The sequence below is a fragment of the Penicillium psychrosexuale genome, assembly GCF_028828465.1.
Source record: "Penicillium psychrosexuale strain IBT 29551 chromosome Unknown utg000006l, whole genome shotgun sequence".
Lineage (NCBI taxonomy): Eukaryota > Fungi > Ascomycota > Eurotiomycetes > Eurotiales > Aspergillaceae > Penicillium > Penicillium psychrosexuale.
This window is the reverse complement of record NW_026643191.1, coordinates 1,318,859-1,346,293: the sequence shown is the minus strand read 5'-3', so window position 1 is coordinate 1,346,293 and position 27,435 is coordinate 1,318,859. Positions and strand designations below refer to the sequence as shown.

The window sequence follows — 27,435 nt, the reverse complement described above, 5'->3', positions numbered from 1 at the left end:
ACATGGCTTGAAATAAGGGGTAGTTGAGTTTGAGACGCAGCCATGGCGTGTTTTTGAAACAGAAAATTGCTAAATGTAGTACCTTACTGAAATTTCTTTACTTCTAGTGATCTTTAGTTAGGAAGTGGAAGTAGATAATTATTACATTGAAATATGTACTCCGTACAAGCAGATCGAAATGGCCGAATGTCGGGGACGGACTCCGTTGCTCCGCTGCAGGCCCAGACCCGACAATCAACTATATTGTCCATAAATCGGTGGCATCTCACCAAAAGGAAACAGCATATCGAGGGGACAATCTATCATGAAGTTGTAGTCCATCGGGGCGACATTCGTTGGCAGGGAGGTTTGTTCCAGTGCTTCTTTTCTCCGCCGATGCATCCTTTTAATCGTTACCGCGCGATTGGTCATCCTTCCAAATATCTCCGGCAATTCAGCAGACTTGGGATCTTGCGCAAGAGCCTGTTCGAAGAATGGAAGTTCTTCTTCGAGCTTGCCAGTGATATGATCAACGGTCTGGTCGAAGTCCATTATGCTTTCCACGTATGCTCGGTCCCATCCGGGATGGTCATATAGGGAAAGCTGGGAAAGAGTGACGATTGCCTTGCCAAATTGACACATTATGGTGAAGGGGAAGAAAGGAAAAAGAGCAGAGGGGAGAGAGAGGATGTTTTGCAAAAAGGAGGTTGTCGCTTCCACGCAGTGGAAAAGGAGATCCAGTTGTATGAGAGGATGATCACCATAGTTAGGTTTGGGTTCGTTAATAAGTGCAACTCGGTAAAGATGTAGCTCGAGCGTGTTGTAATGAAGCTGTAGAATGGCTGTCGTTGTTGTCAGATCATTGTTAGATTGTGCGCGAAAACAGCACAACCTACCATTGTGTGGTGCCTGACTCGGCATGCGAGCTTTGAGTTGCTTAAGTTCGGCTTCAAGCCATCGTATGCTTAGACCAAGTGGCGGGGGCGCTGATGAACCCGATGAAGAATGGAGGTCGGTATAATATAGTGTGTGATGGATCCTGTCTGCCAGTTTCATCGCTCGGACTAGCTGTACGAGAGAAGCATCGGTGGGATATTCTGCGACCTGGTCTAGGACATTGCAGCATTCGTCGGTGTATCTTGTAAAGCGAATAATCGGCCCCAGGTCTTTTACACATGTTGAGAGCCTTTGAAGAATTAGCTTATGTCCAGCAAGACCAAGGGTCATACACACATGGTAGTCAGATAATAACACCCAAGATAGGTTCGTCGCTCTTCCAACGTCCGAACCGGAGTATGAGAGTCCTCATTTATAGATTCCTTCAAATAAGTCAGAGCATAGTTCAAGTTCTTCTGGTAATTCAGCTCTTGATTTAGGCCCAAACTGAAGGATTGCGCCACGAGTAAGTGCACGAATGTATCAAGCTGGGCAGCGCTTCGAATAGCTTGGCGAATCTCCTCTTCTGATTTGAGCACATCGGGGGGTTGGTTCCTAGGTCGGGGGAAACGACTGACTGAAACGAACCAAGCCACATTGATGAGAAGCCCCTGAAGAAGATCCAGGCTATGTTCTCCTCTCATGACGATGTGTTCGGCCACATATTCTTTGACTGCATGCACAATTTCTCGCTGGCGTGGAGCGTTCTGGCACGCGACCATTGAGATATTCAGATAGAGGAATGGTTTCTCTCGACGCAGTTCCTCTGCGGTGATATCCGGGGACATCATGAGGAACGGAAAGAGAGGGAACATTCTCTTGAAGAATACTTCTATCAACAGCTGGCCTTCGATTTCATCGGGAGCAGCAGGGTTCTCTTCAAACGTAGATGATGATCTCGTTTCTGGGCCGCTTTCTACCCGTTCTCTGACATTTCGTTCCGAGGCGGCCAGCATGGCGACCATACGGTCTAATTTAGCCTCAAGTGCGGCAACATCTCTACTAGAATGTCAGCGGTCTCGCCTGATAATGGTGGACACTTAGTGAACACTTACGAGCCACTTGCGACCGATTTCTTCTCACGACGATGGGCGCCGGGTGCTTGCTTTTGGCATTCTTTTCTCAAGCGACGGCAACTAAGGAAAGTCAATATGGATCAAGTATAAAATCAACTATATGCTCACCGTTTACAAGGACCTTCGGTTTCCGGGAAACATCGTACTTTGGCCTTGGCACAGGTTATGCAAGCCTTAGGATGACGGGCCCCAACTTCATCCATGACGTCTTAGCGTACACTAACAAGGCCAACGGTGAGTCGGATCGAGTTAACGAGATACAGGAGCAGTTAGATGATGAATAAGTTAACAACTCGAGTCCAATGTGTCTGACTGGGAAGAAATGAAGGAACGGAACTCCGCACTTGATCGCATTTCTATTGGTCAAGTTGCATCACAGTGGGCCTCAGCTACTATATAACCCCCTTTTTATATCAGGGCTATGCTATGCCTTGCCATAACTTCATACGTACTGTCAACTACCTCCTTCTCATTCTGTGTCGATTCATATGTAGAAAATGGGATTCTTCTCCGTATGCCTAGGACGGTACGATATAGCACATCGGACAAGTATTTGAGCAGTCGCCTAGGTCAAACATTGAACGCCTTGTTGTATACACAAAGCGAGACGGTGGCTGCTTCATCGGTGAGGCGTACGTTCTTCGAAGGCCAGACGACTTCGCCTGTCGTACGGTCGGTGATTTCGTCGTTCTTTAGCGGCGCCATCACCTTCCATGTTGCCCTTTGTGGGTGTTGCAATCATCTCCGTCGCCGTCGCCTGTGACCAAACTTTGGACCAGTCAAGGTAGTCTTTCCATCCTTGCTTCTTAAACAATAAATGCCTAGTCACCTCAATACCTATGCTTCCATCTCATATACTAGGTAGTTCTCTGGCTTATAACCTGGTTGGTCTCATCGCTGTTAGTGGCACAGTCACATAGTCAATTCTGCTTGCGCTTTTAGTATCTCGGTATGCAATATAAGTGCATTATGTCCTAACTCGTACTACAATGTTGTGGTTATTACTAGAAACTAATTTCTGCTTGGCATAATCTCAATTAGGCAGGTAGGGCTTAGGGTTTATTGCTTTGTTTTACCCTGCTTAGTAACCTAACTAATTCTAACTAGCTGAATTGCTGGTTAAGGGCGCCTGGCTTGGTGTTGGGGTAGTTGGGTGGGATATACTCCGTGGAGATGCCCCAAATTGGGGGTCCCTAGTGCCTAGTCGAAGGGACCCATAGAAGTGGTGCTTCGGAGTCGGAATTGAGGTCTCTTAGTATCAGAAGCATCGCGAGCAATTAACGCGGCATCTAAGCAGGAGATTAAGGTGGAGATCATCAGGCATATTTGGGTATAAAATGGAGAAATTCAGTATAGGAATCATATATGAGGTTTAAAAGCTCACTGATATACGAATACCAGCTAATAAATGGCATTTACTAACTCCGTACTCCGTAGAGAGGATCTATTACCCCAAATAGTGGACCCTGGGATGCTTCCTGTCAAATAGACGGAAACGGAGTAAATGCGTTACTCAATAGAGTCTGCTGAACGTCTCTACTTCGGATCAAAAAGAGGCCTAAAATACCACTGGACTCCAATAATTGAAGCCAGATAAGATTACCAGCCTATCTACGCGGAATTTATAAGAACCAAGTCGAAATTACTCCAACATCTCCAACATCGACCTCAAGTATGAACAATTTGAGCGAGTAATGTTGAAATCTCCCTTATCGGCGAAATAGCCGTCCCCGCAATTCGCAACATTCGCAACGCGCAACTCCGATATCATTCCAGTCATTCTAATAGTCCCCTCAACTCCAACTCTTCTTCTTCATACTCGTCATACTCCTAATCATGGCTACCTTCTTGAAACAGCCCCTCAAATTGGCTCTTGTCCAGCTCGCATCAGGTTTGACTTCCAAGATCTGTCGATGTTTTCCCAGCTGACCGAACCATCTAGGAGCGGATAAGGCCGTGAACCTCTCTCATGCTCGGAGCAAAGTCCTGGAAGCTGCAAAGGCTGGCGCGAAATTGATCGTCCTTCCCGAGTGCTTCAACTCACCCTATGGCACGAATTTCTTTCCCAAATACGCCGAGACCCTCCTTCCCTCTCCTCCCACGATTGAACAATCGCCCTCCTTCCACGCCCTGTCGGCCATCGCCGTGGAGGCAAATGCATACCTTGTCGGCGGGAGTATTCCCGAGCTGGAGCCATCAACAAAGAAGTACTACAATACTTCATTGGTGTTCTCGCCGACGGGCGCGTTGATTGGCACTCATCGCAAGACTCATCTGTTTGACATTGATATCCCGGGCAAGATTAAGTTCAAGGAGAGCGATGTACTTTCACCGGGCAACGAGCTGACAGTCATTGATCTCCCGGAGTATGGAAAGATCGGTCTCGCCATCTGCTACGATATTCGTTTCCCAGAGGCAGCGATGATCGCCGCCCGCCAGGGCGCTTTCCTCCTCGTCTACCCGGCGGCCTTCAACACCACCACCGGTCCTTTGCATTGGTCGCTCCTTGCTCGTGCCCGAGCTGTTGATAACCAGTCATATGTGGCCCTCTGCAGCCCGGCGCGTGATCTGGATGCCGCCTACCACGCCTATGGTCACAGCTTGGTCGCTAACCCAAGCGCAATTATTCTCTCCGAGGCTGAAGATAAGGAGACTATTGTTTACGCTGACTTGGATAACGATTCCATTGCGGACATTCGCAGTGGAATTCCTATCTCCACCCAGCGCCGATTTGATCTTTATCCCGATGTGAGCGCAGGCCAGAAATAGATTTTGGGAGACTGTGAAGGATTTCTATTAGAATTTTATCTCGAGAATATAGTCTCAACCTGAATATTCACGAGCAATTTATTAAATCACTACCATAGAGGGAAGTAGATACAGTTGAATAAGGTGGTTATTGCCTGAGGCATCAATATCCATAGCTACAATTTCATTGGCTGTAAATGGCCCCACTCCGTCCAATCAGACCCCGCACAGGCAAGCGAGACCACACTGAATTTCACTCGAAAATCGACCGCGAACTCTTCTTCTGACAATCGATCACCTCCGCCCACCGTCGACCACCCCTTCAGTCAGTCTATTCAAATCACCACTCCGAATTTATCCTCTAACCTTCTCCGCAGAGATGTCCAACGTCAAGACTGGCAACAAGCGCTCGGCTATCGCCGATGTGGTGACTCGCGAGTACACCATCAACCTGCACAAGCGAGTATGTTGAACACAAACCCTTTCCCTGTCTACCTGCGACGATTCGAATACGATTCAGTTCTGGAGGCATATATTGGACAGAGAACAAGAAACTTTTTCCTGAAAATGGAATTTGTTACGGAAAAGAATGTGTGTGGTGTGGATTGGTGTGTGTGTGCATCCGGGGTCGAATGGGAAACCAATCCCCCCCTATGTCACACCACCACCCTCACCATGGCCTGCGGAGAAATCTGCAGGTAGGACATGGCGCTTTCGTCTTTTGTCTGCTTCGCGATAGAGACAGCCGAGCGGAGATCTTGAAAAAAGTCTTCGCTCGCATCCACACATATCCGCACCCGGAACACAAAAGAAGAATTAGTTTTATGAAGTCCACTATGGCCGAAAGACCAGAACATTCATCGCGCAGAGTTTTCTCTAGCAGATGGCATTCGGGCGGAAGACTGATTGCAACTTCTTTTCCGGAATTATAGTGCCACGGCGTCAGCTTCAAGAAGCGTGCTCCTAAGGCTATCAAGGAGATCCGCGCCTTCGCTACGCAGGCTATGGTAAGTTTGAGCGATCTCCCCTGACCTCGCTGAGGAATCAGTTCGCTAACATGCTCAACTCACCAACAGGGCACCAAGGACGTCCGCGTCGACCCCCAGCTGAACAAGAAGGTCTGGGAAGCCGGTATCAAGGGCGTTCCCTTCCGTATCCGTGTCCGCATCTCCCGCAAGCGTAACGACGAGGAGAACGCCACAGAGCGTCTCTACTCCCACGTCCAGGCCGTCAACGTCAAGGACCCCAAGGGCCTCCACACCACCAACGTCGATGACGCTTAAATGTGTCGCTTTTCGTTAGCATCTATGATTCCATGTTCCCTGCTGGGGTGTGGTCGGGGTTTTACAAAAATACAAAATACCTTTCCCTTTGGGGCCTTCTTATACATTATGTCATAGTATCGTAGTATTCCACTTTGATTAGCATGTCCGAGCACCAGAAGCAACTTGACAGCAGGATTATTCAAGGTCGCTCAATTACACCTATGTCTCCACTTTCATATAGTTTAGATCCCTTGGAACCTGGAGGCCAACCCGTGCATTGTTCGCTCGGCATACAACTTATGTAGAATCCGGGGCCTTCATGCAAGTGAGTACTAAGTCTCTAGAAATCATCATTTCCTTTACGGCACCTATTGCTTTCACGCGATGAGAAATAAGCCGTTATGTTCACTGTCCAAGCTGATGGTCCAATTAGGGCTAGGCAGGGGACCCGTCCATACACAACAGTGACAACACCTAAGGACTTGGAAGAGGATTGTGAAAGGAAAGCTAGTGGTGTTTCTTAGCTGATCTAGGGTATATGTCCTAGCATGGAGCAAATAATATTGACAATTATAAATAAAGTACAACTACCGCTCAGGATTTCGAGTACGAAGAAAGGTGAAAAAGTATGTCGCTGTATATACCGGTGCCGCCGCTTTATGATGGCGCTCGGGGTCCTGCTCACCGAGTATTTCACAGCACAGGTGATCACTCAGTGAGCACTTAGGGTATGCTCAGTCTATGCTCAGTCTATGCTCAGTCAGCACTCAGGTCGCCGCTTTTCGATGGAATCTTCACGATCTATTCCACCATATATGGCTTAGGCTTTAGAAATGAACTAGGAAGCTAGGGAAACTGAGGGCGCCATACTAAGTATGCGAACCTTTCCATTTCGGCATCCGTGAGGATAAAATCGGTCTCATTGCGCTGCTTGGGGCGAAGGTATACGTCCTCGAAATCGATCTTGAGGGATCCGCTAATTTTAGTTGGGTGTCGAACAATCTCCATCTTTTGGGTGGGCAAAGGATTTGCTCCTGGTGCTGGAGGATCCCATTTCTCGATGGTGATCTTGCCCCGGGGGTAAACTGTGATTGAGAGGACCACATTGACCTGGCCGTTCCCCTGGGTGTGCCACCATTTTATGTCATGTTCAAGCTGACGTCTGGTTTCCGAAAATGCGACTTCGCCGGCGAGAGTTGGCCACTTGTCTCCCCTACTAGCAGGGGGTTCGGCAGGCTGGAACGTGAAGTCGCCTCTCTTTGATTGCGGTTGTTGAGGGTACAGCTCATGTGAAAGGCAAGGCTTGCGGCACACTCATCGCAAGTGACTTAGAGCTCAGCTTCTGGGGTGGAGTCAATCCTCAGACAGGAGAGATTATTGACCGTCATCATGATTTGAGTGGCTACCATCTCCAGGATACTGTCCTTGCTATCCCCAGTGGTCGTGGTTCATGCTCTGGAAGTGGAGTTGAACATCAGCTTGAATGACATCCCAATATCGCATTCACCAGCGAAAGAGACTAGACATCGGGTAAAAGCGAGTATATATGACGTGAATCTAATCTAATTCGAGAATGGTTTATACGGTTTCGCGCTGCCATGGATTCGTATAGTCAACCTTCTGATGTATACAACTTCGATGAGACGGGCTTCCAAATTGGCATTGGGAAAGACCTGTTGATTATCACACGTCAAATTCGTCGAAATATTATGGCAGGAGTTCATAACGATCGTGAAGTGTCACAATTGTTAAAGCAATATCAACTGATGGATTTATCATTCCGCCTTCAATCATTATCTCTGCGGAACTAATTCAATATCGCTGGCTTCATGGTTTTATCAGGATGAACGTATTGTACTCACACATACCGGCTACACCAATGACTAGATTGTACATCAATACGTTCAACCCTTTGAAAGGCAACTCGTGCGGGGGTGAGAAGTGTCTGAAGAATGCTCTTTGTGATGGGTTTGGCTCCCTTTTCACCTTCGAAATGGCCAAACTCTGCGAACATAGTGGTATCCTCATCTTCTGTATCCTTCTGCATACTAGTAATTTGCTTCAAAGTCTATAAGCATCGTCACGGAGGCAATCGAGAAACCCTAAAATTCTGTTCGATATTTACAAAGCATGATTCTTTGGCTGAAATCAATTCAATTCGCGTGAAAACCTTCAACTAAACACAATGGAACTTGGATTTATAAGGCACTTAGCTTATCAATCCGAAAATTTTATAACTACATAAAAATTGGTAGAATATGATAATACAACACTTCCATCAGCACCCTCCTCTCATTTGTATTAATGCAATATCTCTTGGTACCCCAGGACCAGTTGAAAATGTAAATTATAGAGCTATATAACCTCAAAGATAATCAAAATCAAAGCAGAGAACCGACGTAGAAACAGCAAAGCATCGAACACCGTGGAAGCCAAGGCGGTGAGCGAGAGCTCTCCAAACTGCCGACGTGAGGACATCATATCAGCTCTCTTGCAGTCCGCATCAACCATCAACATCTCCAATTCCGTCCGAGTTTACCCACCTTCCTCTTTAACCCAGCATCCCGTCCTCTGTCAGTGACTTCAACTTAAACAGCACCCAGATCTCCACCATGGAGTCTAAGATCCCCGACTTCTTGCTCGAGCAGCAAGCACAAGGAAGCCCGGAGACACAACCCTACTTCCTCACCTTCGAAGATTACTGGGAACGCAAACTATGGCACCAGCTTACAGACTCGTTGGTCGAGTTCTTCCGCATGCCAGAGAGTGCTCCGCATCGCTTAGCCCTGTTTAAGACATTCGTGCTCAGTTTCGCCGACCGAATCAACCAGCTCAAGTTTGTGTCACTGGGATTGATGGCAGCAACAGAATGCGCAGGTTGGTAGTCCACAGTCTAGCCCGAAAGCTCAAAAAATCACCATGATAAGCGTTCGGTTGCGTTGATGTAAGCTAACCATCTCCCTCTAGATGACCAAGAACGACTAGCTTTCCTCACATCCCTCGCCAACAAGACGGATACGCCCGACACACAGGATGCATATGTCTACGCGCTCGCTGACGTGGCCAACGTCAAGCTGTCGCTGAAGGATCTGGAAGGAGCACAGACGGATCTGGCCACCTGCCAACGGGTGCTAGACATGTTCGACTCGGTCGAGACTGTCGTGCACGCGTCATTCTACAAAGTGAATGCGGACTACTACCACGTATGTGATTCGAATTATCCTATGTCCAGCCGGACACGGCACTCAAATTGAAGCTAACACCCCCTCCAGGCTAAGCAAGAATTCGCCTCCTTCTACAAAAACGCCCTCCTCTACCTCGCCTGCATTGACCTGGAAGAACTCACCGAGACCGAGCGCGCATCGCGCGCGTACAACCTCAGCGTAGCGGCCTTGGTATCAGACACGATCTACAACTTCGGAGAGCTCCTCCTGCACCCAATTCTGGACTCGCTGACCCAGACCCCACACAACTGGCTCCGCGACCTTCTCTTCGCCTTCAACAAGGGCGACCTGACTGCCTACGACGTGCTGGCAGGTAACATCAGCAAGAACAAGCTGCTGGAGTCACACCGGGTATTCCTGTACCAGAAGATTTCGCTCTCGGCACTGACGGAGATGGTCTTCCACCGTCCCCCTCATAACCGCTCTCTCTCTTTCCAGGCTATCGCGTCCGAGACCAAGGTGCAGCCGGATGAGATCGAACATCTCGTTATGAAGGCTTTGTCGCTGGGTTTGCTGCGTGGGTCTATTGATCAGGTTGCCCAGGTTGCACAGATCCACTGGGTTCAGCCCAAGGTTCTGGATATGAAGCAGATTGATGGCATGCGAAACCGTCTTAAGGAATGGGATGCTGGTGTTAATCAGCTCGGTCACTGGATCGAGGGGGCTGGTAAGGATGTTTGGGCTGCATAGATGTCTTATCTCACTTGTGTTCTGATAAGTTCTATTATAATGAATACAATGGTGTCGTTCTTATGGTGGTTCCAGTATATTTTTAGTTCGAATATGCGTGAGTCTACATGTGCTCTACATGTTTTCCTGACTCGATATCTACTTCACTCATCAAGGAAGAATAGGAAAATAAGACATTCATAGTTCTAGTATAACAAACCAGAGCAACTTCATTCCAGGAAAAGAATCTATATACACAACTCTCCACATCCCCCTTAATATCCATTAATCGAACACTCCAAAGCAGCAAAAGTAGGCGGATCAATCCCCTCAGTCCTATTATGACATCCTTTAGGCTGATAATACAACTTCCAGGTATCAAAGCAATCACAATCAGTCTTTGTAAAAACCGAGCAATACCCATTCTTGAGCAGCCACGACTCCGGTTTCACAAGTTTGCTCGCATCACAACTAGTCCACGTGAGGCTATTAGAAGTCCACCATTTACAGGTCACACCTGTCTCGGTGAATTTGCTATTAAGGCCTCCATGGAGCGCCAAGCAGCCCTTGTCGTCGAGGTATTCTTTGTTATAGCCCTCGAGGTGGTAGTAGTCGCCCTGGCAGTTTGCTTGGCTGTATAGTGTGATCTCCCACGGTGCCGTCCAGCTATATTGAGACACGCTTGCTTCAGGCGCTGCTTGTGTTGTTGTTTTTTGGGTAGTGGTTTGTTTAGTTGTTGTAGTAGTAGTGATTTTCGTGGCTTTGATGGTGGTGGTTCCGGTAGTGCTGGACTTAGAGCTGGTGCTGGATTTGGAGGTAGCTTTTGAGCCTGCGCCGGTGTTGGTGTTGGCGTTGGTGGATTGATGGACCCCGGTTGCCTTTGCCTTGCTAGTGACTTCGGAAGTCGGAGCCTCTGTCGCCCCTTTCACGGTGGCTGTAGGACCGGCAGGAGGCGCACGGTAACCCTCGCAATATAGATCGGAGACGCCACATTGACCCCAGAACGCACACTGCTAGTTGTCAGGACTAGATCTATACAGGGTTATGGACTTTACTTACACATTTGGACTCAGCACATGGGTTCAAACCGGGGAGGTCGGCCCAGTTAGCCGGACGTGTTGTGCCAGGTACCTGTGGACCGCAGGTTGCATGCGGAAGGGCCATTGGCATTGGCGGTTTCCCAGCGCTAAGACAGATGAAGTCACCCTGGTATAGTCGTCCGCATCCGAGCCACGCCCAGGTGTTTTTATTGAAGCTCTCGATATTGGCCTCGGTGATGCCGTGTGCTTTGGCAATCAGCGCACACGTATCATAACCCTGGATGAGATAGACGAAGCAATAGCCGTCGCTGGTTGGTACCGGGATGGCGGCTGTCGCGAGACGCAGGAAGAGAAGCCATAGAGCAAGGAAGTCGATTCGAAAGAGACCCATCTTGTTCTTGTGTAGACCTGGGAGATACAGCCATTTGGTCGAGTAACAAGGCTCATTCTTTATATAGATTGATAGAGATAATCGCAGCCGTGTAATCGCGACTGGATAGAGATGCTGCATGAAAGAAACAGAACACTGTTTCCGAGTTAGGGCATGACCCGTGGAATTGGTCAGGAACAATCCAACATTCATGCATGCGATGAATGTGAGATGTTAGTATTGTTCAAGGGCCTGACAAAGATTCGGGGAAATGTGTCGTATCAGAAGTTTGACATCCTGGATGTTTTCATTGTTCGCTTGGATCACCCGTGCATGACCTCTCTGATATAGTATGCATAAGGTTAGGGGCGGTCTTTGTCCAACCTCTCTTAAGCTCTTCTAGTGTCAAATGCCGAATGTTCTTTGATCGTAATTGGCCGCTGCGATGCTTGGGCCTTGAGAGTAAGAACCAGAAATCGAGTCACTTCTTTGAAGACAGGGACGGCGTGGCAAATGAAACACATCAAAGAGGGCGTACACATTCAGAGAACTTATTTGAGCAGAACATATACGTACCTAGCTACATTTGAATGCACTTGGATGTGTATTTGCAGTGCATTGGTATTGCATCGGTGCTTGGACGTCAGCCGCAGTTGATATTTGGACTCCATGCTGCCAGTGGTATCCAGCGCGCTAGTCATCTTTGTTTCTTTGTCTTGGGAGTAGTACGTAGATTCCTGGACTTTATTTATTAATATCCTAATCATTGGACCAATGCGACAAAGCGCGTGACACAATGTACAATATAGTAATCAGAAAATCGACGACCCCAGCAACACGCAGCCAATCAACCAAGCCGGCCACCACACACACCAAACAACGACCTGGGTCCACATACCCCAAACATCCCAACCGAAAGCCGCCTGGGTGAGAACAGTCTCAACTGAGACCCCCATATACCAGCAGACGCCAAGGAGAACAGCTGGCGGGGAGACGAGGTTGAGAAGCACCAGACCCAGACTGGAGGTTGCCAAGCGGAATGGCACGGAGCCTCGCAGGCGAGGGATGAAGCTAAGTGGCGCGCAGAGAAGACCGATCATGAATGAAAGGGAGAAGTTGAGGGTGGCGAGGGTTGAGAGGGAGAGACCCAGTAGGAGGAGGGAGAAGGATTTTATAAGGTGGTACTGTTGCGGGATGATTGGTTTTGATACACCGAGGCCGTTGGAGAGAATTGCGGCGAGGAGAAGGGGGAGGATGATGTCCACGACCACAAATATGTAGGTGGTAGTTGTGAAGTACTGTAGATACGTTAGCAGCTATTATCATTGTGGTTGTAGACTGGCAGATCTCACCTGGTGGAAGACATTATTAAAGACCCAGAGCGGGACAAGGCCGAGTAGATGGAGTCCGACAACAAGCGAGAGTGGTAAAGCAAGGTATCGTTCTGCGATAGTATTCCTTTCGACAATAGTATCCGTCTCCTTCTCTTCGGTGGGTGCCTTCTCTTTCTTTGGTTTAGCACTTGGCTTGCTTTCCGGGTAGTACCCAGTACGTATCCAGAGAGCAATTGCCATGATGGTGAAGTTTCCAGCGATCAGCATCGCGCTGGGCAAGTAGGTTCCAATGCTGACAAAACGGTTGGACTGCATGAGCAGGTAGAAGAAAAAGCTCTGGTGCAGGTGCTCTAGCAAGTTGTTCAAGCTGCGACAAAGAGACTCAATCGTCCGGCCCAGGGCCATCTCATCCTCCCATCCCTCGCCCTTGGTCTGCAGTGTGATAGCGTCGATATGGTACGGCATGAAGCTGCTGTGTGCGCCGGTGGCATACCCGAGACCCTGCTTGGTCATACCGCGGAACATGGTCTGTAGACGATGCTCGTAGCTGTCGTCGTGACCCCACATTTCCTGTAGATTGGCCCCGATGCCCATTTGACCACCTGCAATGGCCACAGCCGTGTTGAACAGGTCGAGGTTGGGGAGTTGGCCATTGACTCCGTCATATACAATATGGAGCGTCTGGAACCGGTGCTCGAATGGGTATTCGATAACTAGTGCACCTTGCAATGCTCCACTCTTCAAAGGAAGTGGCTGCACCGAAGCCGGGTGCATATCGTGGTAGGCATCGATCCAAGCCTGAGTGCCAGTCTTACTGTCCGGAGGAATTAAGAAGATGATATCCTTGGACCATAACGACCATCCTAGATAGCTGTCAATAACTCGACTAGAGGCACGCAACCACGGAACTCACTCTTGAAGTATCTTGCCAATGTCAAGGCAAGAGTGACACCATTCAGGTTCAGCTCATCATCAGCCGTCTTCCACGGCGCAACCAGCACAATCGCCTCCGTGGCATCACCGCGCGGCGCATGGATAATGGCATAAGTATTCTCTCCCTGGTGCGTAATCCCAGCGGAGGTGTATTCGTATTTTTGCGTGGCAACTTTAAGGCCCGCCGCTTGTAAGATTGACTGCAACTTGTCCGAGAGCCTGTCGAAGTATCAGCGAATAGTCCAGCCTGTGCCCGGTTCATTTGACATACGCCGCTGTCACTTCCGCCTCGTCTTTTTGGCCGCCTCTCGCCTGTCCATCATTCAACAATCCTTCCAATTCTTTCTTATAACCTCGGAAGATGTTCTGCTCGCTTCCCGTGAAATACGCATGGACTTGGCCCGGCAGGAGCGCATTCTCGGAGATGTAGGTTTGTCGGGAGTACTCGTTCAGAGGGAGGAGAAGTAGCCAGACGACACCGACGACTATGCAGATGAAGGATACGAGATTCGGGAGGCGAACATAGAGGAGGTTGGGGTTATTCCGCAAGTTGCGGATTGCAGCTGGCATCTTGTTAATTGGGGTCCCCGGTGCTGGTGGAAGGACAGGTGGTATTCGGCATTTTGCTCACATTTCAATGCCATTGACTAATGACCATCGGGAAATGAGTTCCCGTGCCGCGAAGGCGAAGCTGTTAAACGAGTGGAACAATTGGACTGAACTGGAGTCTTACAAGTCAACAGTGGAGATAGAGCTCCCGTTGTTGATGCGCGAGGAATTTACGCCGAACGATAAAGACCAACCGTGCAAATTAATTGTGAGTATGCACACGCTATGCTATTATCCAATGTCCCCGAGTCTGCAGCAATATAAAAAACTATAGTGGAAAATATACATTAAAATGAAATGAAGAATGCATCAATACCGTGATCAGGTTCCCACTGGGTAGATCACAAGTAGCTCATGGTTGTTTGATTGTTGCTGCTGACGGTGGCAGGGTTGCTGGTTGGAAGAACTCCATAACGACCGTAGGTCTTCTGGTCGACAGAGACATAGTGAGGCAGACGTCCCAGGAGGTTCAGCTTGCCCTCGATCCAACGGAGGACCTTCTCAGGGGGCACAAACACCTTGAGATATCCGAGGCCAACTAACGACGATTAGCAGTGGTAGGGCTAAATTCAGAGAAGAGAACTCACGGAGATATCCAACAAGGATCGCGCAGAGATGACCAAGGAAGCTCACGTTCGAGATGAGGATGGATACAACGACACATGCGAACAGGGGTGAGGTCCAGGTAGGAATCTTGTACGGGCCAAGACTGAAGGGCGTTAGTAACATTGGAGCAAGTTTTCCAAGTGAATCTTACCTGAAGTTAGGGTGAGACTTGTATGTCTTGATGGCTTCGGAGCCGAGAAGCAGGAAAACCCAAATGCTGGATTGAAGATTAGTTACCGAAACATTCCACCTAGTGATCTGAAGCTTACCTTGCGCCGACCACCGAAGTATTTCTGTGTAGGATAAACCTCTCAATCAAGATGTAAAGTCCAGCGGGGACAGTCGAGAGAGCTGAATTATTCAACATTAGTCAAAAGGCCGCAAGCGTTGCGTTTCTGGAGCACTCACGTCCAATAAACAACGCAATAGCAGTCAAAGTGCCATGCTCGGCCTCGAATCGCTCCAGTAGCGGTGCAACTGCCACTGCATTAAAGAAAGCATGGAAGAAGCCCGTGTGGATGATGGGATAGGTGTTCAGTCGGTACACTAGTAACACCATCAAGTCAGTATGCGCCCGACATGCTTTTCAACATGGAATCAAACATACTAGTCCCCAGGTTGATCTCGTCTGGAATCAAAGCGCCCCATTGCACAACACTCCAAATAGTCTGGAATTCGAGCAGCCAGAAGGCCAGAATGATCAGCAGCACCAGTCGAGTAAACAGCGGTAGTCGGAGGAGGTATGTTCGTATCCGACCCGGATTGAAAGGCAACGGAGGTAAAGCGGCAGGGGTCGTCATGATTTCTGAATGGTGCTATTCCGTTTCTATCACTTTCGAAGGAAATAAATATAGTGACGAAACCACTCAGGGCGGCCGGAATAGAGTCGGGCTGACAAGTCGGGATATACCGCGACTTTGAACGAGAGGGATTGCGATCGGAGCCGTTGGTAAGAATTGACAATTATTCAACAGTCAGATGGTGGATCGAATAATTAATGACTGGAGAGAAAGATCAGTTAGACTCTGTTTTCCTAGTTGATCTGCCAAGCCGATGCCAGGGATAACTCACAAGGCGCACGCGATCCTGGATGGAACGAAGACAAGGGACAAGAACCCCAACTGGAAACGAGTAGCCTTCCAAATGTCAAGGAAACAATCTGAATGGAAAATTCAAACTCGAAGAGACGTCAAGGGAGACCGAACCATTAAAGCGACTTGTTCGCGAATATTACGCCGCGCGATAAAGACCAACCGCGCAAGGTGTCCGGGTAGACAAACCCCGTGGTGGTGATTTGACAGCTCAATCTACCCCGTGCTGTCTAGGTCTATTCAGTATAAAATGTGTATATCGCCTTTGCATTTGCTATCTATATTGAAAATCGTCCAACTAATTTACAGGTGCTCGTTAAACCAAGCGATGGCCTGGCAGAAAGCCTGCTCCTTAGCCCACTTCTGCTTGGGGTCCTTCAGATCGCCGCGAACAGCGAAGCCGTGGCTAACACCGCTGAACAGGTTGATCTGCCACGGCTGGGTAGTCTTGATAAGAATATCCTCGGACTCATGGCGAAGCTGGGTAGTGAAGATCGAGTCGACCTCTATTGACACGCGAAAATTAGCCTTTGCTGCTTCCCTTCAAACTAATATCCTGCAAACAACTTACCAGCAGCAGCGATAGACAGAGGTCCCTTGATGGCGCCGAGCTCCTCGTGGGTGACGAACGAGGGGTGCGCAATGTAACCAACGTCAATCAGGCCGGGCTTTATGTTGCGGCAGACGAACTAAACCAATATTGTTAGCTAGGGGTTATGAGGTATTTTCGTAGATTGGATCTTCAGATCTGGACTAGAGGTACATACCTTAGCACCGAAGCAGTAGCCAACAGCGCCGATTCTCTTAACGCCGAGAGTCTCACGGGCGTACTTAATAGCCGACTCAACAGCGGGCTCAACGTCCGCGGGCTTGTGCTTGGGGAGCCATGCAGACAAGTCGACCTTGCCAGATTCCATGGCTTTGACATCGATCGCGTCGCCCTGGAGAATATCCGGAACGATAGTCAGGTAGCCATTGTTGGCGTACTCGTCGGCGAGGAGCTGGGCGTTGGTGTAGATTCCGAAGATATCGGTCACGAAGATAATGGCCTTCTCGGGGGTCTTGTTGCCCTTGGGGTGGGCGATATAGGCGTTGACTAGAAAACAGCTCGGTTAAAAAGTATCATTTTGGGGGCTTGAGGGGCTTCGGGTGGCTGAAATAGAGGAGTTTTGTAAATTACCTCCGTTGATAGTCTTGGTTTCACCGGCGGGAGTGCCTTCGTGCTTGAAACCAGAGGCACAGCAGGCAGCGGGAGTGTTGGAAGCCATTTTGAAGTGTGAAGAGGTATAGAATGTAAAAATGAAGTACGATATCAAATCATGGATAGAGGGGTTGCTTATAAATGTACCCTGGGTGTACAATGTCCAACTTGAGTCTTTACCCATTTCGTCAGATATTATTTCATCCAATCCAATTGGCTGACTGGCGTATTACTCCACATGCCCCTCAAGGAGCTCTTTGGCTCCTAGGGGTAAACCTCTTGGACCGCCGCCGTTATTCACATTCTCATTCCTTATGTAGGTGCCCAAGGCTGACCCTCTAGAGCTGAGGCTCAATGGTCTTGCACTGACTTTGAATATCTGACTTGCATATATATACATACGGCTTTTGCCCATCTAAAAATGTATGAGAGCAAGATTTCATTGCCTCGGCAGTCGGCATCTGACAATGACTGAAATAAGACCCTAACTCCTTATATCTACCCCAACACGTTACAATAGTAAGTTTGAAGAGATAAGAAATAACATTGCATTCATAGAAACATCTGTACTGCATATATCTGGGATACTAGGACATCCAGTCCCAGTCAATCCCACCAGCCGTATTACCACATTAGTCCATTCACACATTGAACGTCACAAAATATCATGTCCGAGGTCCTCCAAGAAACTGTCCTTCCCAGGGTATCTTTCTGCAGGAAATATCATGTCGCATGAAGAATTCACAAGCAAAATGACTCCGTATATCTCATGAAACAAAAAACCTCAGAAGTGTAAAGGTGGTATCAAAGGAAAACAAGTCGCAGAATTTTTCACTCGAAGCGGAAGTTTGGCTGAGGGCGCTGTGCGCGCCTCACAGCCCAGGCCTTGAGGGCAATTGTCAAGATCTCATAAGCCATAACGAAAGCACTGAAGCCTAGGCCGACAGTGAAGGTGAACATTGCGTCCACGTCGTAGTACTCCATAGTTTGGATCACATTTCGGGTCTGGATCTTTGTTAGTCATGCTCTTGGGGGACACTGTAAAGCTTAATTGCACTTACACTCATCATGAAAATCAGACCTCCCGAGATTAGGCAGAATGCAGCGATGATCTCGGTCGGGGGACGAGCCGGGAGGTACGAGGTCGGTGGCTTGAGGTATAACAGAACGTATGTCATGCCGCGCGACAGCGCAAATCCAACCAACATGTTACCCCACTGCTTGTGTACCATAGTCGATGTCATGCTGTCCTGGTGGTGCGACCCCATCATCATGCCAAGCAACATAATAACTAGGGGTGGCATGGGGTTCAAGGAAACGCCCTGCGACCTCGGTGGCGTCCAGGCTTCATCCGAGGTGCCATGAGCAGGGGTCTGGAGGATGGTGTTGTTGACCAATTCGCGGATCCAGGTAGATTCGAAAAGCATACCGGCCTATTTCAGGTTAGTCAGGTTGATTCTTATAAAGAGCCGAAAAAAGGAGATGGAACGTACTAAACCGCCGCCGAAGAACAGCACAGAAATCGAAACGTGCTCGAGGTCTGTAGCAGACCATGCCTTGCCCGCACCGGATAGGTGCTCGAGAAATACATTTGTCGCGCCATATAGGAAAATGACGAATGATTCTGTGGCTTCAGCTGATGGAACCTTAGATTTCCAGCCGACAATAGACGCGGAGGGCTTCTTATTCCAGGCCCAGCCTAAATCTGCCCAGCAACCGATATAACGTCCTAGTGTCAGGACACCGTACCAGAAGAAGATACCGCCCTTGATGAAGTGAGCAAGGCCGTTGAAGATTTCATGGCCCCTCATGATACCACCATAAGTCACAGCCCCAGTCGCAATACAGACAAATCCGAATGGAAGAATGACACGGTCAACAATATTATACACGACATTCAAAACGCGGAGAGCTCGGCCGGGGATCAGACCAGGGACAGTCTTGGACAAGAAGCGACCAACACCGGTGTGACGAATCCAGCCTTGCGGAGCGGTATCCTTCGGTAGTTCGTCGGGCTTTTCAAATCCGTCGTAATCGGTAGGCGACTCGCAACACGATCCAGGGCTATGAATAGAAGACGAGTTGCTATCGGTCCCCTGGCCACTATCGCGAGACCAGCGATGCTCGCGCATCGCACCGTTGAAGCAAGCACGCTCGTTATCATTGTCATCCGTCGCGACAGGCAAGAACGCAGCGTGTTCATACGAGGGCGTATTCGACTTATTCGACTCGCCGCGGCCAGCGTAAGCAAAGAGCAAAGCCAGGACGACCTGGGTGGATACAGCACACGTCGCAACCCAGCCGAGCTTGTGGTGCGCATTGTTCTCGTAGAGGTCTGGAGTCTGGCTGTTATAGATAACCCCGAGTAGGACACCGAACGCATTGAAGGCCAGGAAGAGGAATTGTGATAGAATCGCAAGCCGTGAGCGTGCGATGCTCAGCATGACAGCTATTTGAGATCAGTTTCTGTTTTCTTTCATGCTCAGAGCTCAACAACAGCTACTTACCGACAGGAAGAACAAAGCACCATCCCAGAACCATAAGGGCAATGTGAGCTATAATGGTGCTGGAGTGCTTGCTATACGCAAAATAGCTCATGGGACCATCGGTGTTAGCTTGCATGGCGGTGGGTGTAGGTTGCGGCGCGTCGGTGCTCGTGTTCATATGCATCCCCATGTCCATTGATTCACCGTCCCCGTGTGGAAGCGCGGTCGCAAGCGATGCGAGCAGTAGCGTGAAAATTGCCGCCCTGGCGACTCGAGTGGCTATAGGCCACATCAGGAAGATGATGTGATATACTGCGAGAAATAATGATGTGGCTGTATGTGCAAAAAAATGCAAGTGGTCGCGAAGTATAGAGCTCCAACCAGCTGAGGTCGAAGCTCTATGAAATCGTGACGTAGCGAGCCTGTCAAGCCGGTAGCTGGGCCCGTATTTATTCTTGCTTTTCACTCCTCCAAGTCTAGACAGGACTACTCGGAGAGTGACGAACTAGACTGTCCGATTATCTGTACTTGGAAATGAAGCTGTAGGGCTGAAGTATGCGACACCAGGAGGGAATGCAGTATATAAGTCCAGGCGAGCTAGGAATGAAGTACCGGGAAACTTGCTAATAAAGCTAAATAGAATTTTTAAAAAATAGAAAATAATAGAAATGAGCTCGCCGGTGCCGATTTCCAATGCTCTTGAAAAAAAAAAATATGAAAAAAGAAGTGCGTGGAGAAAAGAACTGAGGCCCTCACGGCATGCCCAACTCGGTAGATCTCATTTCTGCTTGTAGCATGATGCATATGTAGGTAGCTTTATTTAAAGTCTAAGTGTCACGAACTACGCTGAACTATGGAAATTGAAGCCAAAGTTGTTGATATCTCGTTTTTGAATCGAATTTTCTTAGCTCTTCCTGTCATTCGGGTGTCTCGGGAGCGTCTAAGAAATGTGGATTTTGGTGACTTCATGAGTTTGGGAGCCTGGAACTATGACCTATGACTACATAGAGCCCCAAGAACCGGGATATTTGCAATGGGAATTCTTGTATGGATTCTGGAGGGCGCAGTTCTCCGTCTGTACAGCATCTGATGCCTTACGTGTGGCACGATGTATACAGAAACATAGGCGCCTTGGCCAATGACGTAGTCGATCGTTACTCTATTTGGACCGTGACCGACCTGATCAGCTCTGTATGCTTCCGTTAGACCTTCTATGTGTGCCTAGGCAGACATAGGATGCATGGAATAGGATGAGCATAGCATGTGCGGAGTACGGAGTATATATGCATGCTTACAATATAGCTTCCCACCCATCATCAGGTTGACTGACTACGTGCAAGTCTAACGTTGTTGGAGATGATCACCAGGGATCTATCCCCCCAATCAATGATAGCCTACGGGGTACGATATGAAATCCTTGTCAGGTGCTTCCATACTCCACCCATCTCGGCCTCCCTCGCTTTGTTTCCCGAGCCGCAATTTTGAGCTGGCCCGTCCTAGTGGGGGTTATAGTCTGATCGTAACCGAATGTCGGGCTCTATGCTCCGACATACGAAAACAGAGCAATAAGAGCAAATTTGAGCGGAAGTTCGGCACCTTGCTTTGTTGCCTAAAGAGGTGATATTGAAGTTTGCGCCAAGTACTCCGTACTCCATAGTAGCTCCCCTTATTCCCGTGGGCCGTGAATAAACCGAAATTAAGACCGAGCGGTGGTCCTTGCATCTCTGATGCACAGATTTTGTAAACATCTCATAACATAGTGGCATAGTGGGACTCCATGCGAAAAAAAAATAAGCCACGATGCATATCGTCATGTGGTTTTCTAACCACCCTGGTCCAAGCTTGCATATTGTACAACTTTACCATACCAAGCCCCCGCTGTACTCCATTCTCCATGCTTAGTACAACAGTGCATTCTACTCTACTTCATCTACTCAGCCAACGCCACAAGGATCCGTCATCTCCCAGTAAAGAAATAAGCGAGTGGGCGTTGACAAAAGTCGTGCCAAGACCGAGCCGAAGCCCGATCTTGGCGATTGGAGAACCGTATCCGTGAGCATCCGGGTACATGAGAAAAGGGCTGGGTTGTTACATCCACGCACCTGCACGTCCCTAGGATCTGCGTTGAACAATTGCTAATCTGTGAAGGTGAGCTCTTATGCCCGGAACGCAAACTCCGCTTTACTTCCGAGCTCCGAGACTATGGTGTAAGTACAGATGTCTCCGGCTGACCTCGTGTTGCTAATCAATACAGAGTACGGAGACTAACTAACTAGTGCAGGCCAGCCGTAAGCTGTGATATGACTCATGCTTTGTTTGTGCATGGCATAACCTTAAGCCGCTACCCTAGACGTCTGATTTCCAATCTCGACAACTGCCTAACGCCATGGCTTTCCACACCCCTCCTCTATGGCGGCAGTGCCCGGCTATAATCAGACGGTGTGACCTGAGATCAAGCCATTCGACACGTCCAGAACTCCCAGGAATATTGCCTGGTTGAGAATACCTAGGCAGTAATAATCGGGAGTCCGGCACAAATTCTATCCGCACCCCGGCGCTCACCTAGCCGTTCTCCGGGGGTAATGGTAATAATCGGCGACCAATGAGCAGAGTGTGAATACCTCGAGATCCCGTATGATCAACACGGGTGTAGGACTTGGGCACGGACACGAATACGATCGAATGGTTAGGGACTAAAAGCCACTCGCGCTACTACGTCAGTAGCGTTCCCAGCCTTAGTTAGTGCTGGGGATTAGCGCATTCGTGTGCCTGTCCGTAGACCAATCTAGGTCCGTGGCCTCGTTGTGTAATTAATTTGGCTCATATTAACTAATTCTCTGTAGATTAAAATCTAATCTATTTGGCTTATGATAGTAGAGGGCCGTTATACTATTGGGAGTCTTTTTTGGAGCCATTTTGGGGTATCTTTTAGGGTATCTCAGTGCTATAGCTCGAAGGATGATTACATGACGGTGACACTTTCTCTAAGGCAACTACCTTCAACTCTCAGTCATCGCGCGCCTTCTGTAGAATACCTTTCATCCGATCATACAACCCCATATCTTCGTTTCTCCACCTGCTTCCATTAGGGAAAACAGCCTTCCGAAGTGTATTAACACATGGAACTAGTGGCTGATAGTACTCTGTGAAGTACTCATTCGCGGATCTCACAAAATCCGCTTCATCGGCTATCTCGCCTTTCTTTAGGCCAGCTAAAATCCCTGTATCCATAAAGTTCCACCTGTCATAGTTTGCAACAGTTCTTCCCTTGCCTGGCGCGTCATAATGGATGCATATCCAAAAGATCACCCAGAAGAACGATTCAAGGTCATGCATAAAAGAATGCTTCTCGCCCAGAAGAGAGCCAATTGCCATAAAGGCCCTCGTGCCGGTCTTTCCAGTTGCTCCAGATACACCGTCTCGTTGCTCTCTGATGGCCAGATCAAGATCAATTAAGAACGACGGCCACGAAGGATTCTCTTTGTCTTCATTGATCATGATATTATTGATTGAGATATCTCGGTGAAGGATCCCTGCCTGTTGCAAGGACTGATGTCCTGTAATGCAACCCTCCAATGCGGCAAGCAGGGCCGAATGAGTGCTAGCCTTGTAAATTGGTTTACCATAGTCGCGCAGGACGACACGCCGATGCACTCGGTTTGGCAGTGGGTTGCTGGATGCATTGGTATTAGATACCTTGGCAGCAGATGCCTTGGTAGGAGATGCCGAACATGATCGTTTATTAGGTGGTAGAAAGAGGCCAGTTTGACTAGAAGAGCGCTTCACACTGGACCGGCCCTTTCGTGGAGTATTAGCCACACTTATGCCAGTCGAGAGCGCCACTCGTTCTGGTCGATAATTCCTCGCGGTTCTGATGTCCAAGCCGCCACGGACGTTGTCCCGGATATCATCAATTTCACCACGGATGCAGACCGTCTCATGATGATAATACCGTGCGACATTGATAACACCTCGTTCGGTGGCTTCTTGGAGAAGCTTACCTTCCTCGTCACGCTCTGTATATTGCCAAGAGTCTTTAACAACAAGCGGAACCCTAGGGTCGCCTTCACGATGCGCTTTCCAGCATGTTGTTGCTCGACCCGCTATGCAAGGTGCCCGCATCATCAATCTATCGAGAATGAGACGCTCGGTCCGGCCGTTCTGCTCTATCTCGATGAATCGCTGGCCGTCTTTCGAGGTAATCGTAGGGTCAAACCCACATTCCTCCTTGCTCATCCATAGGAAACCGAGAATAGTGGACACGAACTGGAGCCCATCCTCATTGATATCAAACCGTTCGGATGCGACTCCCCCGAGACGGTCAAATGCCCATATCCTCATAAAGGATCCACATATAGTAAAGCCCAGGACAAATCGGCGTGTATCTTGGGCCGCAAGAACTTCCCTAGCATATCTCCCTAAGTCAAGCCATGCCTTAGAAGCTGTATCAGCTGCCGGATTGCTTTTTAGCTCTCCAGGAACGATGACCTGTGACCAATGACATCGGGTATCCTTTCCAGCGGTAGTATCACTCATAAAGCCGATGTCTAGCTTACGCTCTGCTGTAGAACCCTTTATGGGTATATTGGGCTGTGCGAGTGGCCTTCGCAGGTACGTCGACGCAGAATTGTAGTCTACTGAGAACGTTGCCAGTTTCTCACTCAGATCTGCAAACCAACTCAAGACATCCTCCTGGTTTGCATCTTTTGGCCAACCTTTCCACCCGTCGGCAAAAATCGGATTGCTACCTTCAGTGCATCTTTCGAATACAGCATCGGATGCTGCTTGAAGACCACTGATATTTCCAAAGAATGTTGAGCGGAAATGCGGGAGCCCTACATAGAGAGACCCAAGCTCTGACTTGAGGACCCTGTCAACATCTTGGCGGTATTCAGAGGAGTTCGCGAAGCTACTCGTTTTTTGGAGCCAGGGGGTTTGTTGGAGGGAGGAGGCAACCGCTCGAGGGGGCGGCGTAGATTCCGTTACGGCCACGTCCACAAGATTCCATATCTCTTCATCTGTTGATGTCTCCACAAGAGATGCTTTGAAAAGTGGTTTGATTCGATCAAGGTCGAAATGACCCGATAGGATAAGTTGAAGCAGACCCCGTTGAAGAGTTCCTCCCGACTTGGACAGCAGAAGACCAGCAGCGGGAAGACCCTCAAGGGCTGACACGAGGGCGACCGCGAGAGATTGCATAACTGTATTCAAGTTAGCCAAAATAAAGATTTTGCGATGGAGTGCCTCACCCTCCTGTGTAAGCTGATCGACATCGTCTCCACAGATTGACTTGAATCTGTTGCGAAAGCCATTTAGGCCATCCCCAATAGGGTTTTCAATAATCACCTGTGATCTTCTTTGATCAGACATGGCATGGTGCTCTTTCTGCCACCAGGTTGACTTTGTGGTGAGAGTAAGAGCGGAATACCACGTGATTTAGAGAGTGGAACCTACCCCGATATACAGCGTTTAGACCTGGCACGTGACCTATGGCACACCATTTAAAGATGTTCACGGAGTAGTAGGTATCTAAAACCTATATATTTCAACAGGGGTGATATAAACGACGCTAAAAATGTGGTGTATAGCTGATATATCTAGAAAAAGACACCTAAATGACGTATATTGTCTAAATCACCGACGTATTGTTCTGCTATTCTACGAAGTAGCTAAAGATTGAGTGATCTAAATTTATACTCGGTGTTATGGCTAGATGGATAACAATTAGCTATAAAAAAGTACCAGGAATATTGGACAGAATATCTCCAGGCGCGAAGTATAAGACATGTAGAATGTCTGCACTATCACAATGAAGTCATTGCAAATACTAACTATTCCAGTTGGTGTCCTATTGCATAAATGATTACCTGCCTTGCTAGTGCCGCCGCATAGAGCCTTAACCGCATGGGGCGTCATCTAGATAGATCGTCTATCCAGCCGCGGCACCAAAACGGGACCAGTATATCCGATCTGTCGACACCTACAGCCGCTACGAAGAATTCGCGGGCTCAATGATCAATGGTGCACCTCGAGAGGCTCACCCAGCCAAACATCAAAAGCTACACCAAATTCAGGGACAAGAATAGCCGTGCGAGAGCACGCCCACCGGCATCCAGACCACGAGCACGTTGTACAGCAAGCTGGAGCAGAGATGATTCCCAGAGAAAAATTCCGTCATTGAAATTGTTAAGAAAAAACCAGGATGAGGGAAATAACATAAATCCTCGTTTTTCAAGACACTCCATGCAACAACCCCAAATCCTCCCCTCGGAGCCAAGATCTGGTTTGATTCGCAACCCCGAGACACCGGACACACAAGCCCGATGTCTATTCCTCCATTCACAAAAACATCAAAGACGCCATTTTTGAGCCCGTCTGAAACATTGCTCCACTTGACGCTACCGTAGTCGAGCCGGGTACGTAGATGGATTTCGTGGGTGCGAACGGTTCGAGAGGGGGGAGTTGGTTTTTTTGCTCGCTTAGCGGTACTGTAGGTTGAGAAGCTTGTGGTTAGTGTTGTGCTTTTGCAGTGTGCATCTGTGGTGGCCGGGCAGATTGTCGATTGGATTTTCACGTCGGAGAATGTGGTTGTGATATTCGAATGGGATCGGACGGGATTGTCGAGAGAGGAATTAAAACGAACCTTGGTGAAACCAATGTCGGTAGACTTCTCACGGAAGCACTGACGGCAGATGTTCATCTAAAACGATCCGTATTAGCCACACAAGTCCATGTACCGTCACATCTTGCAATACGCAATATGCTCGAGAGATTGGTGTCTCCTTACGCCGTACTTGCGGATCAGACCGGCGCGGTGGGAGCAGACACGGCTGAAGGCGCACAATCATTAGCAAGCCCGTTCCTTTTGTATCGATTTCCGATTCCATCCAGGCTTCCTCCAAGTTTCATTCTCGGTGTCGACTGGATCGTTCATCGGGGAATTATAGCAGGGTAAACACACCATTCGCGGGAGCCCTTGCCGTACCTATCGAGCGGAGAGAAATCCCAGTTAGCCCCATCGCTCTTTTTCGAGATAGTGCCTGGTGTGTGCGTGGTGCGGTTTCGACTTACTTGCGGGGCCGGCTGTACCAAACGCTCTCGTGAGTCATCTTGAGGTTTTAAAGGTGGGACCTGGGAGTTGACGGGGTTGTTGACGGGACGAGGGTCGCTGGCGTTGGGCGTTAAGAACAGAGACAGGAGTTAGGGTTGGAATTTGCGTTGTGTGCTGCCCCAATGGGGAATAGGGCACGGGCCAACTCGCTTGAGTTGCGCTAGCTATTTTGGGTGGATCATGTGACCAATGGGCGATCACCACATCTTGGCGCCTCAGGCTGCCAGGTCTTATACTTCACTTTTCAACGTTGGTCTTAGCTGACTTTTCTTCAAGGGGCTATTGATAGATACTGTTACTATTATTCGAAACATTTTCGAGATCTTCGAATTATGAAGACAACGTGGGCTGCTCTTGTGAATGAAACATACCAGGAATTCATAAGGTTATGTGCATAAAGCCACCATTTCGTATTTTCTTTTGAATCTACGTACTTCAGAATGCTAGGATATTGGCAGCCGTAATATACAGCAAAAGTGACTTCCCTGCTCTTGAAACAGAGCCCTTCTGTTGCTTCCTCTGTCCGTTCCCAAAGACTGTGGGCATCTTCCCCACAATCATGGAACAGTTGGCCTAGACTAGATATGGAAATCAGGGCGAAGTCAAGAAGGACGTCCACATGTCAATTAGGTTATACGTTTTGGAATAGCCAGGATAACCAGGATTATCTCGGGGAAGCAAATCAGTGGGTTTATATTGCCATTTGGAGTCATAGAAGACTGCAGAAAAAGTGTGGTGATTAACAGAAAGAGATAGC

General features: G+C 48.6%; 10 protein-coding genes across 10 annotated transcripts; 2 read left to right on the top strand and 8 right to left on the bottom strand.

Moving 5' to 3' along the window:
* Positions 1–234: 234 nt before the first annotated feature.
* Positions 235–2,194, bottom strand: N7518_010349 (Zn(II)2Cys6 transcription factor; the record flags this gene model as incomplete). The annotated part of the gene is made up of 5 exons (XM_057191275.1): positions 235–821; positions 876–1,165; positions 1,213–1,917; positions 1,971–2,051; positions 2,100–2,194. The coding sequence occupies 5 exons, from the start codon at positions 2,192–2,194 to the stop codon at positions 235–237; spliced, it is 1,758 nt and encodes a 585-aa protein (XP_057037411.1).
* A 1,633-nt stretch (positions 2,195–3,827) lies between these two features.
* Positions 3,828–6,022, top strand: N7518_010348 (uncharacterized protein; the record flags this gene model as incomplete). The annotated part of the gene is made up of 6 exons (XM_057191274.1): positions 3,828–3,882; positions 3,934–4,739; positions 4,971–5,064; positions 5,117–5,202; positions 5,672–5,746; positions 5,816–6,022. The coding sequence occupies 6 exons, from the start codon at positions 3,828–3,830 to the stop codon at positions 6,020–6,022; spliced, it is 1,323 nt and encodes a 440-aa protein (XP_057037410.1).
* An 828-nt stretch (positions 6,023–6,850) lies between these two features.
* On the bottom strand, positions 6,851–7,392 carry N7518_010347 (uncharacterized protein; the record flags this gene model as incomplete). Its single annotated transcript, XM_057191273.1, has 2 exons — positions 6,851–7,261; positions 7,387–7,392. 2 exons carry the CDS (start codon positions 7,390–7,392, stop codon positions 6,851–6,853), a joined length of 417 nt encoding a protein of 138 aa, XP_057037409.1.
* Positions 7,393–8,616: 1,224 nt separating this feature from the next.
* Positions 8,617–9,918, top strand: N7518_010346 (proteasome regulatory particle lid subunit RPN9; the record flags this gene model as incomplete). Its single annotated transcript, XM_057191272.1, has 3 exons — positions 8,617–8,881; positions 8,972–9,207; positions 9,277–9,918. The coding sequence occupies 3 exons, from the start codon at positions 8,617–8,619 to the stop codon at positions 9,916–9,918; spliced, it is 1,143 nt and encodes a 380-aa protein (XP_057037408.1).
* Positions 9,919–10,172: 254 nt separating this feature from the next.
* Positions 10,173–11,328, bottom strand: N7518_010345 (LysM peptidoglycan-binding domain-containing protein; the record flags this gene model as incomplete). Its single annotated transcript, XM_057191271.1, has 2 exons — positions 10,173–10,907; positions 10,957–11,328. 2 exons carry the CDS (start codon positions 11,326–11,328, stop codon positions 10,173–10,175), a joined length of 1,107 nt encoding a protein of 368 aa, XP_057037407.1.
* A 791-nt stretch (positions 11,329–12,119) lies between these two features.
* Positions 12,120–14,144, bottom strand: N7518_010344 (GPI-anchored transamidase subunit GAA1; the record flags this gene model as incomplete). The annotated part of the gene is made up of 4 exons (XM_057191270.1): positions 12,120–12,605; positions 12,660–13,504; positions 13,555–13,793; positions 13,846–14,144. 4 exons carry the CDS (start codon positions 14,142–14,144, stop codon positions 12,120–12,122), a joined length of 1,869 nt encoding a protein of 622 aa, XP_057037406.1.
* Positions 14,145–14,524: 380 nt separating this feature from the next.
* rbd2 (rhomboid protease family protein RBD2) lies at positions 14,525–15,589 on the bottom strand (the record flags this gene model as incomplete). The annotated part of the gene is made up of 6 exons (XM_057191269.1): positions 14,525–14,721; positions 14,771–14,892; positions 14,941–15,006; positions 15,059–15,140; positions 15,198–15,335; positions 15,397–15,589. The coding sequence occupies 6 exons, from the start codon at positions 15,587–15,589 to the stop codon at positions 14,525–14,527; spliced, it is 798 nt and encodes a 265-aa protein (XP_057037405.1).
* Positions 15,590–16,183: 594 nt separating this feature from the next.
* N7518_010342 (dienelactone hydrolase family protein) lies at positions 16,184–17,148 on the bottom strand (the record flags this gene model as incomplete). The annotated part of the gene is made up of 4 exons (XM_057191268.1): positions 16,184–16,386; positions 16,452–16,569; positions 16,648–16,976; positions 17,061–17,148. 4 exons carry the CDS (start codon positions 17,146–17,148, stop codon positions 16,184–16,186), a joined length of 738 nt encoding a protein of 245 aa, XP_057037404.1.
* A 764-nt stretch (positions 17,149–17,912) lies between these two features.
* On the bottom strand, positions 17,913–19,859 carry N7518_010341 (Ytp1 family protein; the record flags this gene model as incomplete). Its single annotated transcript, XM_057191267.1, has 4 exons — positions 17,913–18,086; positions 18,143–18,514; positions 18,575–19,530; positions 19,589–19,859. The coding sequence occupies 4 exons, from the start codon at positions 19,857–19,859 to the stop codon at positions 17,913–17,915; spliced, it is 1,773 nt and encodes a 590-aa protein (XP_057037403.1).
* A 2,714-nt stretch (positions 19,860–22,573) lies between these two features.
* Positions 22,574–24,937, bottom strand: N7518_010340 (protein kinase family protein; the record flags this gene model as incomplete). The annotated part of the gene is made up of 1 exon (XM_057191266.1): positions 22,574–24,937. The coding sequence occupies one exon, from the start codon at positions 24,935–24,937 to the stop codon at positions 22,574–22,576; it is 2,364 nt and encodes a 787-aa protein (XP_057037402.1).
* Between the last annotated feature and the right edge of the window lie 2,498 nt (positions 24,938–27,435).